General features: G+C 33.5%; 1 protein-coding gene across 7 annotated transcripts in view; it reads right to left on the minus strand.

Moving 5' to 3' along the window:
• Window positions 1–9,751: 9,751 nt before the first annotated feature.
• The window catches only part of Rps6ka6 (ribosomal protein S6 kinase A6), a 98,219-nt gene continuing 82,641 nt past the window's right edge, over window positions 9,752–25,329 (minus strand). For all 7 annotated transcript variants that reach the window (XM_046425387.2, XM_046425384.1, XM_046425389.2 and 4 more), the window contains 4 exons: window positions 24,660–24,736; window positions 22,984–23,101; window positions 14,115–14,255; window positions 9,752–13,527 (listed from right to left, as the gene is read on the minus strand). In XM_046425387.2, the coding sequence (XP_046281343.1) occupies window positions 13,402–13,527; window positions 14,115–14,255; window positions 22,984–23,101; window positions 24,660–24,736 (462 nt within the window). In that variant the 3' untranslated portion in view covers window positions 9,752–13,401. The remainder of the gene's footprint in view (window positions 13,528–14,114; window positions 14,256–22,983; window positions 23,102–24,659; window positions 24,737–25,329) is intronic.

The following is a 25,329-nucleotide window of genomic DNA, read 5'->3' on the forward strand; positions in this document are numbered from 1 at the left end:
TCACAAAATAAATCAGTAAGAATAGGAAAAGTGGACTAAAATTGAAATATTAATAAACTTAAATGAATTTGAAACCAAAAATGTAACCAGGCTAAAGAGTAACAACAACAACAAAAACGCTTAGCTCTAAGTCATCTAGCATTTTTACCTAAGAGAACTATACATCACTTAAGAGTTCTTGGTATATTACAAAAGTGGAAGAGACTTGGTATACTGTTTGGGGAAGAGCAGTACAATATATGCAATTTATATAGGCATATATATTTTAAAAAGTGTGTCCTTGCAAGGGATATTGGGCAGTCAAAAGAATAGAAAACATGATTTCTTGTCCACCATCCATTTGTTCTTATTCGAGTTATAATAATTAATTTCTATCAGAAGTATCCAAGCACTTCCCACTTTCAGTTCAAATATTTCTTATGCCATTGTCTCTACCCCCGAGTGCTAAAAGTTAAACCTGAGAGGAGGTATGGTTTGAATCAGGTATTGCCATCATATAGAACCTGACAATGGGCCAGCAAAGAAGACATCAGAAAGAAGGTAAAAAAAAATATTCAATGGAGATCCAACATGGCGGCAGGCGCTGAGAGATCAATTCTGTGACCTCTTCAGCTGCGCGGGCAAAGGGAGTCTTAAACCAACTGAATGCTGTTTGCTCAGGATCACTTGGCAATGCTGGGCTGAAGTGGTCCTGGGGCGAGCAGTCTGCGCCCCTCAGAACTCACACAGAGCCCGGAGGGGGTGAATTCAGGCTCTCCGTTCGCAGTTTCTGGCTGATTGTCTGCATCTCGCTGCCAAACCACCATGACTCAGAGCCTCAGCGCTACGGATGCTCCCGCGAAACAGAGAAACAACTCTTCGGTTCCTCCGTGAACCTTTTGAGGTGATACCAACCAAGCCTTCATAGGCAGCGGGCCCAGGATTGAGAGGAGACCTGGGAGAGTCGGACGGGACCCACCCTTCGCATGGGACACCCGGCAAAGGGAATGAACGGCCGCCCTTCGTGATAGACACCACCATGGCAGAGAACTGACATCACCAGAATTCGGCGAAGGGGATAGCTTCATTAAAACCGGCGACTGCAGGTGTGTGACCCCCAGCCCCTCCTCTCCACACAGCGGGAAATCTGAAGGGCCCCCCCCTCCAGCTCTCCCGTGAGCGCGATTGTCAGACCCAGGGAGCCAGGAGCGGCACCTGACCCCTGGCTACCACTCCCACCAGCGCTGACAACTGAGGTCTCTTGTGCCAGCTCCCAAGGCATGGCTACAGGAGGGCAGGCAGAATAAGCTGACAGTTCCCAGCCCCGTGCTCCACAACCTTAGGGTCTGGGGGAATGGCAAACAGAGAGAGTGTGTCCAGTCGTTCAAGAAAATAGGGATCCCGGGAGCGGCTGACCCGGCGTGTAGCTAGTTTTGTGGTGAACATCACCGGTGAGCAGGGCCTGGCTGGAGGAGAAGCAGGGAAGTGACTGGAGCCCAGGAAAGGCCCTGGGAGCCCAGGTTTGAATAGCCACTCAGTGGGGGAAGAGGAGCGGCCTCACAGGGATTGGTTCCTGCGTATTGAGAGGAGAAGCTTGGCCCGGTGGGCACAGCTCCACCTACTGGAAGAGAAGTTAATCGAACTCTAAGACAGCATTTTTAAAATTTAAAAAAAAAAATTTTTTAAATTTTATTTATTTTTATTTTTATTTTATTTTATTTTTCTGTCCTTTCATTTTTTTTTCAATTTCCTTATTCCCCTTTTCTTGAATTCTAACTGTTTACTCTCATTCCCTTTAGCAACTTCTTCCCTCCCAGGATTACAACGCTGTTTATGTGTAATTTACTAAATGTATATAGATAAATGTTCTGAGGCGTTATATAGTGCTACCAATTCCCTAGCTACCTCCAAATACTCCGGACCATTCTCCTGTTAATATCCCTCGTCAGTAGAGCAACCTTCCAAGGTTGCCATGATATACCAACCTCTATACCATCACATCACTCGACCTAAACATAAGTCCCAAGACCAAACCGCAGATCGCTATATGCCATCAGAATCTGTACGCATTTTATGAAATGAATGAATCTGCTTTAAAGTGCAATAAAATTCATCATCTCTAGTCATAGTCTCCCATCACAAAGGAGAGACTCCGGAGATACACAAAACCAAAATAAATTTATAGGAGTAAACAGTAACTCAGCAGTCAAACAGAACCGGAAGTAACACGAGCATCATGAAAAAGCAAGGAAGAAAAGGAGTACAAACAATGCAGGACAGCCTAAATCTACAGGAGAACCTAGAGGCATCAGAAAAATGGTCAAATAAAGAACTCAAAGAATACCTTATACAGATGGAATGGAATCTTAAAGAGGACATGAGACAGAAAATCCAAACAATGAAAGAACACATTGAAAATGAATTACATAAACAGATAAAAGAAGCAAATAAGCAACTTTACCAGGAGATAGAGATTATAAAAAAATCAAGCAATAATCCTAGAAATGAAGGAAACTATAAACCAAATTAAAAACTCAAACGAGAGTATCACTAGCAGAGTTGAGCAAGTAGAAGTCAGAACGTGAGACAATGAAGACAAAATATATCATCTTGAAAAGAGTCTAGCCAACTCAGAAAGGCTGGTAAGAAGCCATGAGACAAACATCCAAGAGATATGGGATAACACAAAAAAAACAAACTTAAGAGTCATCGGGATAGAGGAAGGTATAGAGGTCCAAACCAAGGGAATGAGCAATCTGTTGAATGAAATAATTTTAGAAAACTTTCCAGATATAAATAAGGAAATGGATGTACAAATTCTAGATGCACACAGGACACCGAGCATACAAAATCACAGTAGACCAACACCAAGACACATTGTTATGAAGATAACCAATATACAGAACAAAGAGAAAATATTAAAAGCTACAAGAGAAAGGAGGCAGATTACATTCAGGGGTAAACCAATAAGGTTAATGGCTGATTTTCCATCACAGACACTGAAAGCGAGAAGATCCTGAAACAACGAATTTAAAACATTGAAAAACCTTTAAAGAAGAATTAATACCAATACTTCTCAAGTTATTTCAGGAAATAGAAAAGAGGGAGCTCTTCCAAATTCATTCTATGAGGCCAACATCACCCTGATTCCAAAACCAGACAAAGACACTTCAAAGAAAGAAAACTACAGACCAATATCTCTAATGAACCTAGATGCAAAAATTCTCAATAAAATTCTGGTGAATCGGATACAAATACATATGAAAAAAAATGTGCACCACGATCAAGTAGGATTCATCCCTGGGATGCAAGGCTGTTTCAATATACAGAAATCAATAAATGTTATTCACCACATCAACAGACTTATAAGAACCATATGATCATCTCGATAGACGCAGAAAAAGCATTCAACAATGTACAACATCCCTTTATGTTCAAAACACTAGAAAAACTAGGGATAACAGGAACTTACCTCAACATTGTAAAAGCTATCTATGTTAAGCCTCAGGCTAGCATCATTCTGAGTGGAGAAAATTGAAGGCATTCCCTCTACAATCTGGAACAAGACAAGGATGCCCTCTATCACCACTTCTATTCAATAAGTTCTCGAAATACTGGCCACAGCAATTAGACAGACGAAAGAAATTAAAGACATAAAGATAGGAAAAGAAGAACCTAAATTATCACTATTTGCGGTTGACATGATCCTATGCCTAGGAGACTCAAAAGATTCTACAAAGAAACTACTAGAGCTAATAAATGAATTCAGCAAAGTGGCAGGATATAAAATCAACACACATAAATCAGTTATTCCTGTATATCAGTGACAAATCTTCTGAAATGGAAATGAGGACAACCACCCCATTTACAATATCCTCAAAAAAAAAATACTTGGGAATCAACTTAACTAAAGAGGTGAAAGATTTATACAAAGAAAACTACAGAACTCTAAAGAGAGAACTAGAAGATGATCTTAAAAGATGGAAAAATATACCCTGTTCGTGGAAAGGCAGAACATCATCAAAATGGCGATATTACCAAATGTTCTCCATATGTTTTATCCAATGCCAATCAAAATCCCAAAGGCATTTCTTGTAGAAATAGATAAAGCAATCACGAAATTCATATGGAAAAATAAAAGACCCAGAATAGCAAAAGCAATTCTAAGTAGGAAGAGTGAAACAGGTGGTATAGAGATACCAGACTTCAAACTATACTACAGAGCAATAGTCACAAAACCAGCATGGTACTGGTACCAAAACAGGCCACCGGGTGGACCAATGGTACAGTATAGAGGACACAGAGACCAATCCACAAAATTACAACTAGATAAAGGTGCTAAAAGCATGCAATGGAGAAAGGATAGCATCTTCAACAAATGGTGCTGGGAAAACTGGAAATCCATATGCAACAAAATGAATCTGAATCCCTTTCTCTCACCATGCACAAAAGTTAACTCAAAATGGATCAAGGAGCTTGATATCAAAACAGAGACTCTGCATCTGATAGAAGAAAAAGTTGGCTCCGATCTACATACTGTGGGGTCGGGCTCCAAATTCCAATAGGACACCCATAGCACAAGAGTTAAAAACAAGAATCAACAAATGGGACTTACTCAAACTAAAAAGTTTTTTCTCAGCAAGAGAAACAATAAGAGAGGTAAATAGGGAGCCTACATCCTGGGGACAAATTTTTACTCCTCACACTTCAGATAGATCCCTAATATCCAGAGTATATAAAGAACTCAAAAAATTAAACAATAAGGAAACAAATAACCCAATCAACAAATGGGCCAAGGACCTGAACAGACACTTCTCAGAGGAGGACATACAATCAATCAACAAGTACATGAAAAAATGCTCACCATCTCTAGCAGTCAGAGAAATGCAAATTAAAACCACCCTAAGATACCATCTCACTCCAGTACGAATGGCAGCCATTATGAAGTCAAACAACAACAAGTGCTGGCGAGGATGTGGGGAAAAGGGTACACTTATACATTGCTGGTGAGACTGCAAATTGGTGCAGCCAATTTGGAAAGAAGTATGGAGATTCCTTGGAAACCTGGGAATGGAACCACCATTTGACCCAGCTATTCCCCTTCTTGGACTATTCCCCAAAGACCTTAAAAGAGTGTATTATAGGGATACAGCTACATCGATGTTCATAGCAGTACAATTTACAATAGCTAGACTGTGAAACCAACCTAGATGCCCTTCAATAGATGAATGGATAAAAAAATGTGGCATTTATACACAATGGAGTATTACTCAGCACTAAAAAATGACAAAATCATGACATTTGCAGGGAATTGGATGGCACTAGAGCAGATTATGCTAAGTGAAGCTAGCCAATCCCTAAAAAGCAAATGCCAAATGTCTTTTTTGATATAAGGAAGGCAACTAAGAACAGAGCCGGGAGGAAGATCATGAGAAGATGATTACCATTAAACAGGGATGAGAGGTGGGAGGGAAAGAGGGAGAGAAGGGAAATTGCATGGAAATGGAAGGAGACCCTCATTGTTATACAAAATTACATATAAGAGGAAGTGAGGGGAAAGGGAAAAAAAGGGAGAGAAATGAATTACAGTAGATGGGGTAGAGAGAAAAGATGGGAGGGGAGGGGAGGGGAGGGGAAAGGGGATAGTAGAGGATAGGAAGGGCAGCAGAATACAACAGACACTAGTATGGCAGTATGTAAAAACGTGGATGTGTAACCGATGTGATTCTGCAATATGTATATGGTGTAAAAATGGGAGTTCATAACCCACTTGAATCAAATGTATGAAATATGTCAAGAGCTTTGTAATGTTTTGAACAACTAATAGTAATAAAAAAAGAAAAAGAAAAAAAATGTTCAATAATATTGATTCTAGCTAGTGAATGTCTCTTGCATATTTAAGTAAGTTTTGAGTTAGGTATGAGTGATTGGAACCAGAGGTTCTAATGGATTCCCTGTAAGACATGGTTTAAGACATTATTCTGTTCAATGCCTCTTATGTTAACTACTTTTAAAATTTTAATATCAGTCAAAAAGATATCTTAACAATAGATGCTTCTTGTCATATAATTATCACTTAACCTGCTGAGTTTCTCTACTTGCCTTTCCTATGAGGAAGTTAAGTTTAATGTTCAAAATAAATAATCTTTTAGCCATACATACTGTTCTCATAGTTTTATTTTTGTGTATCAATATTAACCACCTGGGCTGGGGCTGTAGCTCAATGTCAGAACACTTGCCTAGCATGTGTGAGGCACTGGGTTAAATCCTTAGCACCACGTGAAAATAAATAAAATAAAGGCATACTGTCCATCTACAACTACAAAAAAATTAACCATCTTTTTGTACATGTCAGTTGCTCTGTTCTTTTAGAAAAAGAATAAAAATCATTAATAGTGGCAGGCACAGAAAGACAATACATATTTTGTTGAGTAAAAAGTACACCTATTAACGAACAATGTTTTTGTCAGAAACCAAATAATCAAATGTAAAACATGGTGGCTTACTTAAAAATACTTAATAAAAATCGAAATTACCTATGTTCAGAAAATACACCCAATGTATCTTAGATTATTAAAGTAGGAGAGAAAGGCAAGGACTGTGGCTTAACATATGCATAAGCAGGGAGGTCATGTAGAGGGGTGAGGGAAGGAGACACCTGGAGTGCAAGGATGCCTTATGCTTGGGTAGAGCAGGTTCTAGGTTACAGAAGAGACCAATAATACAAGGACATGAAATTTCCCTTTTAAAAGAAAACCCTAGTATTTTCAGACAATCTGTTTCTTCAAGAGGACACTGGGGAAGTCACGGGGGAAACAAATTGTGGTCTGTGTTTTACATACCTCTCTTATCCTCTGAATCAACCTAATCAAATTAAATCATTTTTAGCCTGGTAGGCCCAAATTATTTCAGGGACCCACTGAGCAAAAAGTACATTCTCTATTCTGGTAGTTAATGCTTAAAGGACAACTGCAGAATAAAGTATTTTAGTAGGAATAAGTTTCTAAAAGTATTGTGATATGCAAATGGTAACCACATAGTTTACTATGGGATTGGGAAATGGGAAACATGGAAAAACAAAAGCAGAGAAGAGAAGAAAAGAAGTGACTAATGGGAAAGCAATTTTTAGACATCCTAAAGCTGGTCTAGGATGTGTACTATTTAAGTTGGAAAAAAAAGAGAGAGGTACATAGAGATACTGATCACTATGCTCCAAATGCATTTCTGAACCACATATGAATTCAAATTTATATGTGTGTATGAAAAGGTGTCATAATTTAACATGGTCTATAATGTGTGATGGTTTTGCTAAAATGTCTATTATTATCAAAGGAATTTTTCCAAACATAGTGACTAAGATTTTAATTTTATATTCACTGTAGAAAAGGTTGTTCACCTTAAGTCAGTAATTCCCAACTTTTCAATTCTGTGAATATTTAAATGTAATTGACACAGGAGCATCAAAATAGGTGGGAATCGTAATTTAGAACCTACACATCAAGTTTCTATTGTGTGTATAGCTGTTATAATTTAACATGACCTACAAACATGTGACTTCTCTTTTGGCTAAGTCTCCTATTATATTTGATTCCAAGTTTAAAAGAATTATTATTATTTAAAAGAATTATTGTTGTTATATAATTATATATTATAACATTAATTTTTATAGGCATGCCACATCTGGGACAATGGGACAAAACAGGTTAACTTACTTGGAGACAAATGCATTCTCCTGATAAGTCCTAAAAATTATGTTTATGTTTCCATCCTCATTTTCTTCAATTCCTTTGTTTTTTTAAGAACATTAGGTAAATGATTGTAAAGTGTGAAAAATATTACAGTTCAGGAAATATTAAAGTTTATGGCCAATAAGCAATATACTGATATTTGTTATATCTGGCTCCTGATGGATGTATGCAAGTTTCAATTAATTCTGCAATTATCTGTGTTTAATAAAAGCAGACAGAAAATTTTATATCCATAAATGATCAAGCAAGCTCAAGTATAAAATGTTAGAAAGTTGCAGCCTTTTTATTTAGTACCAAGAGAATGCCAGTAATTTAACATGATATCTTGATAATTGTTGCTCACAGAGTTTTAACAAGAACAAAAAATATATAAATTTTATGTCTTCTTTGGCATGTTATATATTAAAAATGATAGCCATTTCTTTAGCAGCACTGTGAGGGGAAAACACTGTAAAATACACTACTGGATTTGGTTTATGTGATGAAAATTGTGATACAATGAATCAAAACTTCAATGCCAAAAAGAACCATGCTTTAAAGAAAATATTTGTAAGATAAATAATGGCATGAAATTTATAATAGTCAAAAAGAGAAAACAGATTTATCTGAACACTGGGATCCTTTTTTTTCAATTGTAGCTTTTAAGTTTGTAACTACATGTGAATCAAATTTATACATAACTTCTATTTAACACCATTTCTATCTTGAGAAGTGCAACGAAAGGAAGTAAATTAATACTTCTATATCAGAAAGTAGGTATATAAATTCAAAAGTGCTTGGGAGTGGTGGCAAATTATTTTTTAAAGTCTCTATAGCATAGTATGCTCTCTGCATAAAGCCTATGTAACTCACAACTGCCAATGCTACTTCCTGTCTAAAAACAAAACAACAACAAAATATCAAACTCAGAAAAAACTTTTTCCCTTTCTTGTACTATGGAATTTAGTGCCATATAATTTTCCATTTCAAAACCATGCTAGAATTTGCATGTTTAATTAAGATTTTATATATAGCTTTAAAAATGATGGTTTCTTACTAGGCTGCTTTCCTGCCATTAAATATAATTTTATCATACTAAAAAAACTTATATTTTTGCTATAAGTGGTATCCATATCAGAGAGCAGGTATTAAAACAGAAAAATCAAATATGATCTGAGCAATATTAGTTGATAGGAAAGAAAAAAGTAAATAATCTAATTGGTCACGATATAAATTATTAAAAAACTAATGCACTTATTTAAACATACTCTAAAACTATCCCACATAAAATTAATAAATCTTTTGAAGAGTAGTTTCCATAACTAGACAACTAGAAAGTAAAACAGTCATCCAAAGAATTCCCATTATCCAGAGTTTAGAAATGTAAACACAGAACAAACCCTAACTTGGCAATTGTGTATGTGTGTACACACATGCACAAACACACACACGTCCATATACACATAACAAAAAACACATATGTATATATAAACATTTAGCTAAATTTCTTGCTATATAATAATTGAAAGATGCATCATGTGCCAATACAATATAAGTAAGCTTAAATTTGTCTATCCTAAAAGTACTTTTCCTTTGTCTTCTGCTTCATATTTCAAAGAAAGCTATGCCTATAATTTAGGATTTATTAACTTCCAGTTCCTCCCATCAATCAAATCAGTAAATCAATCAAATTAATTTACTTGAAGTATATGACAGATTTCACTATTTTGTAAGACTAAAACTAAGAATAGTGTATTCATGAGATTAATATGTTGTGAATAATCACTATCAATGCTATTACATTCCTTCATAGGAAGGCAGATAACAACAATATTGATTTATTCTACTAATTTCAGCTGCTGATTTTGAGATAAATGCTAAACTATGCCTGAATAAGTGCTGGAATGTAAAAAACATGTTCTAAAACAGTTTAATTGCAGTTGACCATATATATATGCTTGCATTTTTCTTGCAAAATAAATGATAAATAGGATTTATACATCCTGAAATCTAGACAAAGTGTTTAAAAACTTGGGATCCATAGATAGTTTGCATCCAAACTCTCTGTGCTTTTATTCTTTACCAATATAATGGGAGGAGGTATGAAAGTCCTTGTGTTACAAATTATGTACTTTGAGAAAAAAGAATACAGACAAATATGGGCTTAACAACATACACAGAAATGATCATCAATCACAGACTCTCTCCATACTATCTTGTAACAGAAGTTTATTACTACCAAAAAGCTTAGAAGATGGTAAAAGAAAATGCAGATTGAAAATCAGAAAGTACTATGGAAAAAAGAAACAATCTATTATATAATTGAACCTTGGACCTACTGTGTAAGTTCTTTACATACACACAAACACACACCCCAAAAAAAACTTCATTGATAATAACTGAATTTAAAATTAATTTCTTTTTGTTAGAATTACTGAAACTCCTATAAACTAGAAACCTGTCTGTTTAGTGGACATATTCCTTAGAAAATGCCAATTATCTATTAGCCAATATTGGAAAAATGTGAAGTAATTTAGCATGCATTTCACTTTTAGCTGAAAATAATCGTTCTGAGGGAATGGAAGTCCTGAATTGGGGAAGAAAAAAGGATTGAGGCCCTTTTGGCACACAGAAAACAGGATAAATCTTAATGATGGAGTACTCCCCATGAGGTGTTTAAGTAGGAGAGCAGCAGAAAGAGAATGTAGAGTGCCAAAGACAAACTCTGTCTTGGAGAAAATATAATTTTTCTAGTGTAAAGTAAGTGTTGTTTTGTTTTCCTTCTTTATCCATGAAAGGCCTCTTACTATTAGAATAAGACTATTCAATATGTATGAATAAGTGTCCATGGGCAGTACTATTTTAACATATTGTTTCAATGGGGGAGATATTATAAACACCAAATATCTTTTATTAAGTTTGTGGGTTGCCTAACATGAAATCATTTTGAGGTAACCAGAAGAGCCAACAAAAATGTTTTATTATATCTAGTAGCCAATGAAAATAAACTACAAATAACAAGGTTTAGGTATTCCTAATCTAACAAAAACAGGCTCAAATTTTATCTTCATAAAAGAACGGAAACTACTGTTTTACCCACAAAAATCAGTCAACAGTGCTACACTTCTAATTTTCTTGCAAATAGTTTTCTGAGTGTATTCTTGGTAATATGTGCCTTAGAATGAAAGACTGTTAATCTACTGAGCAAATTTGGTATTTTCCTTTAAGAAAAATAATAAATAAGTTCAATATTGTCTCCCTTTCAGGAAAAAAACTCAAACTGTTATATCATTAAATATTATAAATAACCATTAACTGGAAAGAAAAACAATGTAAAATAATTCATGAATTTATTAGAAACCACAGTATCATTTTGCTGGTCAAGCATTTATAGAAGTCTCATTAAAAATGTTCCATTCAAATCTAAATTTATGGTTAGAGTTATAGCCAAAAAGTAGATAATTAGGCATCCCTAGCTGGGCACCTCCTACAAAATGAGGGTACATTTTAAGCTTTCCTTTATAATAAAGTTGTCCTTACTACTGTAGTTCTTAGGTTTGCAAGTTTACATATTCCAGCAGAAAACTGTCTTACAATTATTGGGTATATCCACTTGTATCTTTCAGACTGTCAGTCCTCACTGGGTGATGAGGAATCATAATGATCACTGCTTATTTCTTATAGTGTTCCTTTCATGATGGAACTGTGTGACATGATCTTTTTGAACATGTTAACTGAAAATTGACCATCTACTTTTAAAAACCATTGAATATAAAAAGCCGGAAGTTTATTTTCTGATCATTTTTCAATTTCACTTCCCTTAATTTTATTACATGAAAAGTATATATGGATATAATATTTGTGCTGAAAAGTTTAGCACTGAAATTATACCTCTGAGTTTGATGTATCAATTCTGATAAGAAGATAGAAGATGGCATAACAACACAAACAAGATAATGACAAGAGGAAAATAAATATATGGACACAAATTGTTACATGCAAGCACTTAATGTAATTAAGCAAAATGAAGAATGAAAAAGCCAAATTGGAACATAAATAGCCATAAAATATAGTACCAATTTAACCACTTCTAAGTAATATTTCCATGTATTATTAGATATTTTTAATGTTTTTTAATTGTTTCAAAAATCACCTCAAAATAAGAACACATACTTTTATATATTACACCCAGAAACAGATTTTTGTGCATGGTATAGATCACTTACATTATAAAGATAAGATGTATAATTGGTTTATTAAATACCAAAGGTACATGTCTTCTAGCCTAAACTGTATACTCAGCAATCAACTGTCTCTGAATTAAGAAAAAAATACACAGCAAACAGTACACCTAGCACACACAAGTAGTTCACTTATATTCACTAAACAAAACTATGATATCCTGCAAATTACATTCATGAGTTCTTTCTGTCAGTAGTAGTAGTAGTAGTAGTAGTAGTAATGGTATTTTATTCAACAACACAATTTTTTTTTAAATTTCAGTATTTAGAGAAAACAATTCATATTAACACAGTGGTTCTGAATCATAAATTTAATAAGATCAATTTGGCCAGATATCTTTTATAAATATGATTTTTAAATGTGCTCAACCTTTTTGTAGATGATTAATATTACTCCTATTTAAAATGTTAGTTTTTCTTCTCAAAGCATAACTATTATGTAGCACTGTCTAAAGTTACTGAAATACATTATACTATACCATATGTGCTAAGAGCACAAGTCCACTACAGTACAACTTCAACTATATAATCATACGATTCAAGGTAGATTGGTATGCTACACTGTAGCTCAAAGCACATAGAAATCAGAAAAATAACAGTGTACTTCATTTATAAAGGGGATAGACGATGACTAAATCCAATTAGTGAACTTGAAAGTCTGGTTACATAACACCAAGATAGTGTTAACACCATGTACTTTATTATCAAAGGACTAACTATGACCTATTTGGAAGATTATAACACCAGTATAAAGTCTTTTGATATTTTTTCATTTGTACAACAATTCTGTTAGTTGTAAATTGTTAGAAACCTTATGAAAACCTTTCCTAGATGAGGCCACTTATGGATAAATATTTAAGTCTGTCTCACACATTACTGGTGATTTAATTCTTCCATAAAAACTTTGGCACCAATCATATCATATATTAGGATAAATGCATCTCGCTCTGGCACCAAACAACTATGACAATAATTTAGTAGCCATAAATGAATGGAGTCCTTTGGTTATGCACAACAAACTTCCACACATTTGCTTTTCTTTGTAGAAAAAAAAAGCCTATCCTTCAAGATCAGATGTTAAAAAAATACTGACGTTGCTTGGCATTACACTAAAAGCATGATTTCTAAACCATTATTATTTGAATCCACTAAAACTAAGAATAATTTTACTTGAAAAGAATTTTAGACATGTATGTGCAGAGAAGTTTTTAAGACCTGTGGATTACAATTATTTCCTGATACAAACACTTGGACATGACTACAAACAACATAGTATGAATATTGTGGACCTGTTTTTTTTTTTTTTTTTTTTTACTTCACTCCCCTTAAAAAAAGGGTCTAAACAGAATATTCAAGTAATATAGCAGAAAACAACGCTATTGATATAAGATTAGGCAAAAAGTCACATGTTTAGTTTTCTCTTCATCCTGTTTAGCTGAGGAACACTGCAAATCTTACAAGCCAGTTGATGTTCGCTTTTTCATGCTCCGTCGCTGAGCTAAGCTTGAAGCAGCTACAGGCTCTAGGACTGGTTGAAAAGTCTTGTGAGTCAGGGCAGAATATGTGGCAACAACTTCTCCCTAGAATAAAGTAATAATCTCAGATTAAATAAATAAATAAATAAATAAATAAATAAATAAATGAATACAAACTTCCCCATTACATTTTTCTAGAGCAAAATTTTGCCCCAGGAAAATAACTGAGTATATTCTATGCACTGATTCTGCCTTGGTGAATTAATAACTGATTATTTGTATGTTTTTCATTTAAACGATCATTCTTCTAATGCAAAATTGTTAAGACACTAAAATGCAATATCTAGGCTCAATGTCTATGAATATAGAAACTGGAACAAATGGTTATAATATAGGAATTAATAGCAATCTTGTTTCCATATGAAATGTGACCATTTAGATCACTCCTAGATCAAGTGTCTCTTATAAATAAGGCAATCAGTAATTAAGACTTTTTAAAAATTTTTTCATCAGAAAGCCAGTAGCAAAGAAAAGTTAAGAAGAGTACATGGTTGCTATTATTAAAAAAAATTAAAAAACTCTAAAAAATAAAGATATATTAAGAAATTAATTACCTATAATTAGTGAATATCATACAATGGCTTCATTAGATAATAAGTTTTAGAAGGCACATGAAAGTATGTTTATTTTACCTTAACAATGTGTGATGAATCATTTCTATATGGCTGATCATTTGGCAGCTGATCCCTGTGGGTTATCCATGAGTGCTTTAATACTTGTTCAGTAGTGTATCTCTGATGAGGGTCCATATGAAGCATATGGGAAAGCAAATCCTAAAAGAAAATGAAAAATATATATGGAAAATCTTGGGATTAGCTACATGATCAAGGGGAGAAAGGAGCTACTGAACTTGGCTGGTAAGCTGGGCCCTATGGTACAAGAGTATGTGTATTTAGACACAAAATAGAAGGGGCAGTCCAATGTAGTTAATTTGCTCATTAACTAGGGGCTTAATGCACAACATACTAAAAAAGCAAAATATAAATCCAATGTTAGCAATTAGATGCTATCATAGCATTGTGAGTTTTACATCAGAGTAATTATAAATATGCTTATTTGAACTGTCATAATAAAATACTGTGTACTTAATATACCCTAATAGTAAAATAAAATTTAAAAAAATTAGTTGTAGATGGACACAATACCTTTATTCTGTTTACTTGTTTTTTTGTTTTTTTTTTTTTTTATGTGGTGCTGGGGATCACAAGCACTTTACCAATGAGACACAACCCCAGCTCAAAATGAAGTATTAAATATTCTAAATTATGTAACATTTTAAATAAAATATCCTTAAAATATTTTATAAAAAGAGGTAGTAAATTCCTTAACAAGCATTTTCTAATAAAGAAAACCATCATTTGTGAATGAACCTTTCATCAATAGCAAAAGCAGAAACTAAAGGCTCTAAGTAGTAATACCAGATTATAATTGGCTGGAACTGTTTAAGGGACTAGGACAACCAAACAAGACAATCTACTAAGAAAACAACAGATGCAAATAAATAAATAAATAAATAAATATGTAGAATATTAAAAAAGATATCGGGGACATACTAACCACCTGATAAATGATGGCTATTATTGTGATTCATTAAAACAACCAGCATCAAGCTGTTTCATAGTGGGGTAGGGAGGGGGAGCATGGGAGGAACAGACAAACTCTAGATAGGGCAGAGGGGTGGGAGGGACATGGAGGGGGCATGGGGTTAGAAATGATGGTGGAATATGATGGACATTATTATCCAAAGTACATGTATGAAGACAAGAATTGGATGAATACAATTTGTATACAACCAGAGATATGAAAAGTTGTGCTCTATATACGTAATATGAATTATAATACATTTCATTGTCATATATAACAAATCAGAATAAAAAAATAAAATAAAATTTAAGAAAATAAGTTGCCGTGACAGAGCAGCAAGGGTTATATTTAAAGCAGACCACTGTTACAATGTCACAATAAACTTCGCTAAAAGCTTCCAGCAAAAAAAGATAATCATTTCAATAAGTTACATCTAAATTGAGATCATAAATTAAAAATAGAACCACTATATAATCTAGTATTCCCACTACTGGTAGGTATCCAAAGGAAATGAATTCAGTATATCAAAGAGATAACTGCATTCCAATGTTCATTGCAGCACTATTCAAAACAGCCAAGAAATAGAAACAACCTGTCTATACAATAATGAATGGATAAAAAAAATGAGTACATATACACAATAGAATCCTATTCAGCTATGAAAAAGAATAAAATCCTGTAATTTGTTACAAACTGGGTAGAGCCAGAATCATTATATTAAGTGAAGTAAATGATTCACAGAACAAGTGCCTCATGATCTCACTCGTTATATGTGGAATCTAGAAAAGTCAATCTCATAGAAGTCCAGAGATAAAACGGTGGTTATAATAAAAGGCCAAGGAGAACAGATGAAAGGGAGAAATGGGTGAAGGTTTATCAATGGGTGCTAAGTTACAGTTATATAGGAGCTAGTTCTTGTGTTACTGCATAGTAGGATGACTATAGATAACAATAAGGTACTGTATTTTTCAAAAGGCTAGAAGAAAGGATTTTGAAAATTTTCAACACAAAAAAAATTATAAATGTTGAAGGAGAAAGATACGTTTATCCTGATTTAAATGGATGTATAGATGTATTGAAATATTACTTAGCATTTTGCTAATATGTAAAATCTTTATATTTTCATGTATCAGTTAAAAATCTGACATGGGCCGGGCATGATGGTGCACGCCTGTAATCTCAGAGACTCAGGAGGCAGAGACAGGAGGATCTGGAGATCAGAGCTAGCCTCAGCAAAGGTGAGGAACTAAGCAACTCACTGAAACCCTGTCTCTACATAAAACAAAACAGGGCTGGGGATGTGGCTCAGTAGTTGAGTGTCCCTGAGTACAATCTCCAGTACCCACCAAAAAAAAAAAATCTGACATTAAGATTTTTAACTGATATATGAAATCTACTGCTATGTAAAATACAATGCACCAAAAAGGATAGAATTTCAATACTCCAAGGACTTCTGCTTCTGGCCAAAATGGAATATCATGAAATACCATGTGCTGGATTTACCCACCACCTACAATTCCAGAAAACAACAAACAAATCTTATGAAACAAAACAGATCAGATGATAGTCAATGAAGGTGAGTGATCCCTAAGAGATGAGAAACAAATCAGATAAGCATTATGTGTACCCCAACTTGAAAATATTTTTTGATTGCTGTGCAGTAAGGAAACCTAGTCAGAGCCTGTAAGTTTGAGTTGAGGAGACAGAACAGAGAATTAAGAGAGACTAAGGCAAACTGAGTTAGCAGGACAGGATATGAGAGAAGTAAATGTAGGAGAGAAAGAGATAATTATGGAGTTCTGGAGAGGATATTCCTCAAGTATTCAGATTGCTACAATAAACATTTGTTTGAAGAAACAACTGAAGAACTATCTCAAAGGATTGGAGTGAAATTGAACAAAAGCAATTTTGTACAAGTACAATGTGTCAATTAAAAAAATATTTTATACTCTGGAAAAATATTTAGAGAAAAAATTGATATACATTATGCTCATTTAGTTCATGCATCTTGCAAAAATAACGCAATTTCTTTTTTGGACATAATTTATTTGTATGCTTTATAAAAATAGAAAATAAAAATGCTATTGGGGGAGGGAAGAACACATATAGGGTAAGGGAGCATGGTTTTCAAAAACAAAGGCAAATATTACCAGGGATAAAGAAGGCCATTTCATAATGATAGAGGGGACAATTAATCAAGAGGACAAACTTAGTTTTATTGGTGCTTTATAATTATACATAATAGTGGGATTTATTGTTACATATATTTACATGCACATAACATAATTTGGTCAACTGCATTTGCCTACCCTTTCTCTCCCTGTCCTCCTATCTGTTTCCCCATCTATCTTCATAAGAGAGATGAGAGGAAGAAAACTTATAAATATTTATTTATGTAAAAATATAGCTTTAAAATTTACATGAAGCAAAAAAAAAACATTAAAACTACAGAGACAAATAGACAAACCCATAATTATAGATGAAAAAGTAAACATAACTATGGAGTCTGTAGATATGAACACAAAAGTAAAGAAATATGAGAAACTTTATGACAATATATCCAACACTGAGTAAATTCCTTGAATGTCAATGTCCATTGACAAAAAGAAACAGATAATCTAAATAGCCATACCTGTTTGAGAAAATGAATGTGAAGCTAAAGACTTAACAACAAGAAAAACTTTAGTCCCAGATTGCTTCAGTGGTGACTTATAAAAAACATTTAAGAGTAAGTAATTCCAGTTCTAAATAAGTGTTCCAGAAATTTAAATAGGAGGAAATACTTCCAATCTCATATATGAGACCAATATTACCCTGATAACAATATCAGACAGATATTACAAGAAACAACAGATCAATATCATGAATATAGATATTAAAACTGTAAATAAAATCAGCAAACAAAATTCAGCTATACATAAGGTCTAACTCATGATCAAGTTTATCCTGGTTGGGAAACGAGGTTTTTTTAACATTTGAAAAGCCACATAATTCAAATGTATGCCAATGTAATAGAAAGAAAATCCATGTTATGTATAAGTAATTAGACACAGAAAGACTTTGATGAAATCTAACATCCATCTCTAATAAAATTTTCTTTAAACCATGAATGAACAGGAAAAAACTTATTCCACTTAAGTAAAAGTACCTATGTAGAATATACAGCTAACACTATCCTTAATGGTTAAAAATGAATGCTTTCTCTAAGATTAGGAATAAAGAAGAATGCCCTCACTCTCCACTTTTACACCACACTGGAAGTTCTAGCCATTCACATAAAGAAAAAGATATCCATATTATAAAGAAACAAAACTACCTTTATCAGAAATAATGTCATCTACATAGAAAAAATGATGCTACAAATATGCCACAATGATGTTCACTATTTTGTATAATTAATACATGCTAATAGGATAAATAAAGAGAAAACTGATACAATCTATATAAAAGCTACTACAATAAATGATATTAGCAAGGCTGCAATATACAAGATCAATATACAAAAAAAAAAAAAAAAAAAAAAAAAAAAAAACTGTAGGTTATCTTTCCCTCTGGAGATAGCTTATATTCTCCCTTAAATGTGTTCTCCTTGCTTAGCCTCCAAAGTTTCTTACTACATAAATGTGCCAACATTCTCCCTTGATGTATATTTCCTACTTTACCCCGCTAAATGTATTTCCCCTGAGACAGTTCACATTCTCACTTGAATGTATTTCGGCTTTTTAAAATAAATGTCGCAAAAAGTGTATCATATAATGATGAAATCAAGGAATTAGCATACTATCACCTTAAATTTTCAAAACTTCTTTAGTAAATATTCAAAATACTCTTTTCCAGCCAGCCATTTTAAGAGGTGTGATGCATCATTTTTAACCATATGTGTGAGTAATAAATTTTAGAGGTCTGTGAAGAATGTCAGTGGCATTGTAGTTTTCTTAATTTTTCTTTCACTGATGTATAGCACCTCAGATAGAGCACTAATCTCTAGGATATATACAAAACTGAAAAACACTAACACCAAAAATCAAACAATCCAATCAATAAATGGGCTAAGGAACTGAACAGACACTTCACAGCAGATGAACGACAATTTATCAAAAAACATATAAAAATATTCATTATACCTAGTTATTACAAAAATGCAAATCAAAACTAAGATTTCATCTCACTCCAGTCAAATGGCAATATCAAGTATACAAGCAAAAATAAGAGTTGGTGAGGATGTGGGGAAAAAAGTACACTCATATATTGCTGGTAGGACTGCAAATTGGTGCAACCACTCTGGAAAGCAGTATGAAGATTCCTCAGAAAACTTGGAATGGAATCACCATTTGACCCAGTTATCCCACTCTTCAGTTTATACCCAAATAACTTAAAATCAGCATACTACATTGGTGCAGCCACATCAATGTTTATAGCAGCTCAATTCACAATAGCTAAACTATGGAACCAACCTAGGTGTCCTTCAATAGATGAATGGATCAAGAAACTGTGGTATATATGCACAATGGAATCTTACTCAGGCTTAAAGAAGAACGAAATTGTGGCATTTTCTGGTAAATAGATGGAACTGGAGAATATTATGCTTAGTGAAATAAGTCAATCCCCAAAAGCCAAAGGCCAAATGTTTTCTCTGATAAGCAGATGCTGATCCATAATGGGGGTGGGGGAAAAGGGACTTTAGATTGTGCAGAGGGGGGCTGGGGATGTGGCTCAAGCGGTAGCGCGCTCGCCTGGCATGCGTGCGGCCCGGGTTCGATCCTCAGCACCACGTACAAACAAAGATGTTGTGTCAGCCAAGAACTGAAAAAATAAATATTAAAAAATTCTCTCTCTCTCTCCCCCCCTCTCTCTCTCTCTCCCTCTCTCTTTAAAAAAAAAAAATAGATTGTGCAGAGGGGAGTGAAGGCAGGGGAGAGGGTGTGGGAATGGGAAGGACAGTGGAATGAGATGGACATTATTACTCTATATACATGTATGATTACACTACCGGTGTGACTCTGCACCATGTTCAGTCACAGGAAGAAGTTGTGCTCCATTTGTATATAATGTATCAAAATGAATTCTACTGTTATGTATAAGTAATTAGAACAAATTAAAAAATAAAAATAAATAAACTTAGAGAAGGAAGAAAAACAACATGGTTTTATTTACATATATACACACATACACACATGATTACACTACTTATAAATAAATAAATATAAATTATATATATATGGGACAGGGTCTCCCTAAGATGCTTAGGGCCTCACTACATTGCTGAGGCTGGCTTTGAACTTGTGATCCTCCTGCTTCAACCTTCCAAACTGCTGGGATTGAAGGTGTGAACCACCATACCCAGCCTCATATGGTACTTTCTTGTAAAGAAACTGAAATTGTCCACACATCTGCAGCACAGTTGGCTGCTTACTCCATACTGCATTTGCTCCAAGGGAGTGTATATGATCTTGTCCTCATTGCCATGTTGACATACCAATTGTCGGCCTGGAGGGAGATGAACTGATGACGTCCCTTCCCTAAAACCACTTTGTGGGTCCTCATCTCACATACACAGGCTCACTCCAAAGACTGATCTGGAGAACATGAAGCACTTTGATCACATACAGTAGGTGCATGGATGTTAAAATATAAACTGAGTTTTGGGCATACCATAGAGAGAAAGTAGATCCTCAATAAAAGTGGAAGATACAGCCATCCCAAAAGATGAATTAATCTCAATATGGAAATATAGGTGACATGAGAAAAATAAAGCAATAAGACTGAAAAAAGATCAAGAATGAGAACAGGATATCCATTCTTCCAATTCTTGTGTTATAAAGTACTAGAAATTTTAGCCAGAGCAATTAGACAAGAAAGAAAAATTAGATACAAATAAGAAAGGAGGAAGTAAAATTATCCATGTTTGCCAATGATATGATTCTAAGAAAACCATAAGATCTCCACCAAAAGACTCTTAGAACTACATTTTGTAAAGCAGCAGGATACAAAATAAAAATTTAAAAAATCAGTAACATTTCTATATAAGCAATAATGAACTCACTAGGAAAGATATCAGAAAAGCAATCTCATTCACAATAGCCCCCCCAAATGAAATAAAATATCCAGAAATAAACCTAAGGATGTGAAAGACCTCCACATTGAAAATTATAAAACTCTGAATAAAGAAAATGAAGAAGACATTAGAAGCAGAAAGTTATCCCATGTTCATATTTAAGAGAATTAATATTGTTAAATTGGCCATATCACCCAAAGTGATCTACAGATTCAATGCAATCCCCATCAAAATATCAATATCAGTCTTCACAGAACTAAAAATAATCCTACAATTTATATGGAACTGAAAAACATCCTGAATTTCCAAAGCAATCCTAATCAAAAAGGGCAATATTGGAGGTTTCACAACACCTGATTTCAAAACATACTACAGAGCCATACTAACAGAAACAGCATGGTATTGGCATTAAATATCAAACAAACAAACAAACAAACAAAAACAAGCACACAGAGCAATGAACTTGAATTAAAGACCCAGAAATAAATCCACACATCTAAAACCCACTGATTCTGGACAATGTGTCACAAACATAAATTGAAGAAGGCAGCCTTTTCAACAAATGATTCTGGGAAAAATGGATATCGATATGTAGCAGATTAAAACTAGATCCATACCTCTTACCCTGTATAAAAATAAATGTAAAAGGGTAACAGACCTAAATGAAAGATTTAAAACTTTGAAACTACTGGATAAAAACAGGCAATACACTTCAAGATACTGGCACAGAAAATTATTTCCTAGATAGTACTACAAAAGCCCAGCATACAAATCAAGAATTGACAAATGGAATTACATAAAATTATAAAGCATCTGCATAGCAAAAGAGAGAGTGAAGGGACATCCCACAGAGGAGAGAAAAATCTTTGCCAGCTGTTCATCTGACAGAGGATTAATATCTGGAACAGGTAAACTCAAAGCTATCAACAAGCACAAATAATTCAATCAGTAAATAGGTCAATGATCTGAACAGATCTTTTCACACACACAAAAAAAGCACAAATGGCCAATATATACATGAAAAAAATGCTTATGCTCAACATCTTTAGCCATCAGGGAAATGCAGTTCAAAATGCACTGACTTTCCATTTCTCTCCAATCAGAATGGCTATTAGTAATAAATATATAAATAAACAAATAAATACTGGTTATGATGTGGAGAAAAAGGAATCTTTATTCACCTTGGAGGGAAAGTTAATCAGTAAAGCCATTATACAAAACACTATGGAAGTTTCTTAAAAACTAAAAATACAATTACCACCTGATTCAGCTATACTACTCCCAAGTATATATCCAAAGAAAATAAAGTCAGCATTCAAAAGAGTTATGTACATGTCCACATTTATTATGACATTATTCACAATAGCCAAGATATGGAATCATTCTAGGTGCCCATTAACAAATGACTGAATAAAAAAAATGTGATATATGTACATAATGAAGTATTATTTAGCCCTAAAAACACTGAACTTATGTGAAGAAAGATGAATGGAACTGGAAGATGTCATGTTAAATGAAATACATCAGACTCTGAAAGACAAATATTACATATTTTCTCTCAAATGTGGAAGCTAGAGGAAGGAAAGAAGATGATATGAAAATAGAAGAGGGACATTAGTGAATGCGAAGGGGCCCATGCAAAAGGGAGTGAAAAGGGATGGGGAAAGAATGTAGAAAGTAGGGTGGACTTAATTGAGGTATGTACATGCATGTACAGAAATGTCACAATGACACCCATTAATTGATATAATATGTTAATAATAAAGAAATACATGACATGTCAGATACTCTGCAAATAAACATTAGGATAAAACTTAGAGATTTTAGCAAATGTAACAAAATAATACATTTTTAATTTATACCTTTGCTCCATCTGAAATATTATCCCAGTTTCCACCACTCAAAGAGAACTTGCCATTGCCTATACGAAGCAGAATCTCTTCAGGAGTATCATTGGGGCCATTAGCAAATGGAGTGTAGCTATTGATAAAATAATTTCAATAGACATAAAAGTCAAGCATGCATAATAAATATAATGAAGGACATGAATATATAATTATATGTAAATATTTATTATAGAAAATTACAATCATCTAATTCTTTCAATGTTAATATCAATTGTATACTTCAAATAATGAATTCTAATCCTAATAAAGTATTTAATAAAATTAAGAATCTTGCCTATATCATTTTTTCCTTTTGTCTTTGGTCCATTAATCAATGTGAAAGTAAATAAGAGTGGCTTTCAAGTAAAGTTAGTTTTAGAACCAGACCACAATAAAACACACATTTTGCATTCTCTTAGGTTAAGTAAGCAAACAAATATATTTACTCTTAGGGAAATGTTATTGATGTATATTTAAAATGTTTTTACTGTGTTAGTTGAATTTTTCATTAATATTTTACTTTTATCAACATTATTAGTGGGATAGGTCCATAATACTTTTAATGACTGTATATAAAAAAGGTTAAATATTTATATCAATATAATTAAAATCTGGAGACATCAAAATTATTATGTAGATCAAATTACTCATGGATGGGAAGATTAAAAATGTCAAATTAAAGTTGTTTTTAAAACTTAATCAGAATGAAAAAGTTAATCATATTTGTGCCATTTTAACAGGTGGAACTGAAATGCTATTCAAATTTTGGACTTGGAAATCTGATCCATAGTTACAAATGTGTGGACTGTACTGTCTGAATTACCTCATATAATAATTAAATTAAGAAAATACTAAATACACATATAAACCATAATTTCTTGTTTAGTCATGATGTAAATATTTGAAAGCAGCAAGTTTCAAATAGTATCCTATGGTTTAAAAACCAATAATGTTGACTGCATTTGATATGAAAATGTTAGCTACCTTTAATTTAATTTGAGCATTTATTGTAGTTTATAACTGAATATTCTGCATAAACTTGTAAGAACTAAAAATTATATGAAATTCAATGACATATGCAATTATCACTATGCCAACTGAAATTTCAAAGCAATTGTTTTACATTTTTATATGTAAAATTTGCATGTTTTTGTACCACTTAAAAAATTAAACATTAGGACTGGGGTTGTGCCTCAGTGGTAGAGCTCTTGCCTAGCATGTGTGAGGCACTGAGTTTGATTCTCAGCACTGCATATAAATAAATGAATAAAATAAAGTATAATTTTATTAAATATATATTGCCAGGAAAACTAGAATTCAAGTACCTAAAAAATGAACATCAATAAGTTCAATGGGCAAGTTCCTATTGAAATACAATTATCTTATGATCAGGTAAAAACATTAAAAAGTAATATGCTCTATGTAAACAATTAAAATATAAATGTACACTTTATTCTTAAAATTTTTATTTCACTTAAAATCCCTTTTCTAATTACTATAACTCAACAGTACCTCATATATAGTATGTTGCGGTTTTAATCTTTTGAAATGTTAGGAAGATTTTTCTTCAGGTTATTTTTTTCTATTCTCTTTGTAAGATAAAGATATATAGGTGAGATTTAAACAATAACATGAGTATATCAGTTTCTTACCCAGCCAACATCGTGTAAAAAAGGACTCCTAAACTCCAAATATCACAAGCAGCATCATATCCCTGCTGCATAAGAACCTAAGAAAGAAATATTCATTATGTGGTATTACTTAGTACAAACTCAATTTTCCCATCCAAAACAAAGTTGTTTTGCTTCTAATAGTCCCACAAACGCTCACAATATTGAAGTGTAAATCAGTTTATATACTTAAGTAGTAGTAAATATTCTTCTGCAATTAGCAAGAAGTGAAAAAAAAATGGCATTATAAATTACTTTAGTCATGGGCCATACCAAAAAACAACCTTGACTTTAATGAGCTTTCACCCCTCCACACAGGACCTGAGATATACAGACACCTAAATTTAAGACTGATACGTACAGAGAGTTTATATTATAAGAGTACTAAGACTTTTAATTCTGATGCTGACTCTATGCCAAAGGTATTATCATTCCAATTTTGAAGATGAGGGAAGAGACAGATGTTAGGTAAATTGTCCAGCATCACAAAGCTAGGCAATAGTAGAGCAGGCATTCTTACTCTAGAATATGTGCTTTTAATATCTATCATAACTGCCTCTTTAGTACACGAGAGATGGTAGGATAATATTTTTTTTCTTACATATGATGGATAAATGTATATTTTACATACAAGGCTGATTTATTGAGATCA

This window comes from Marmota monax, unplaced genomic scaffold, assembly GCF_021218885.2.
Source record: "Marmota monax isolate L192 unplaced genomic scaffold, Marmota_monax_Labrador192_F-V1.1 WCK01_AAM20220418_F8-fsc00176, whole genome shotgun sequence".
Taxonomy (NCBI): domain Eukaryota; kingdom Metazoa; phylum Chordata; class Mammalia; order Rodentia; family Sciuridae; genus Marmota; species Marmota monax.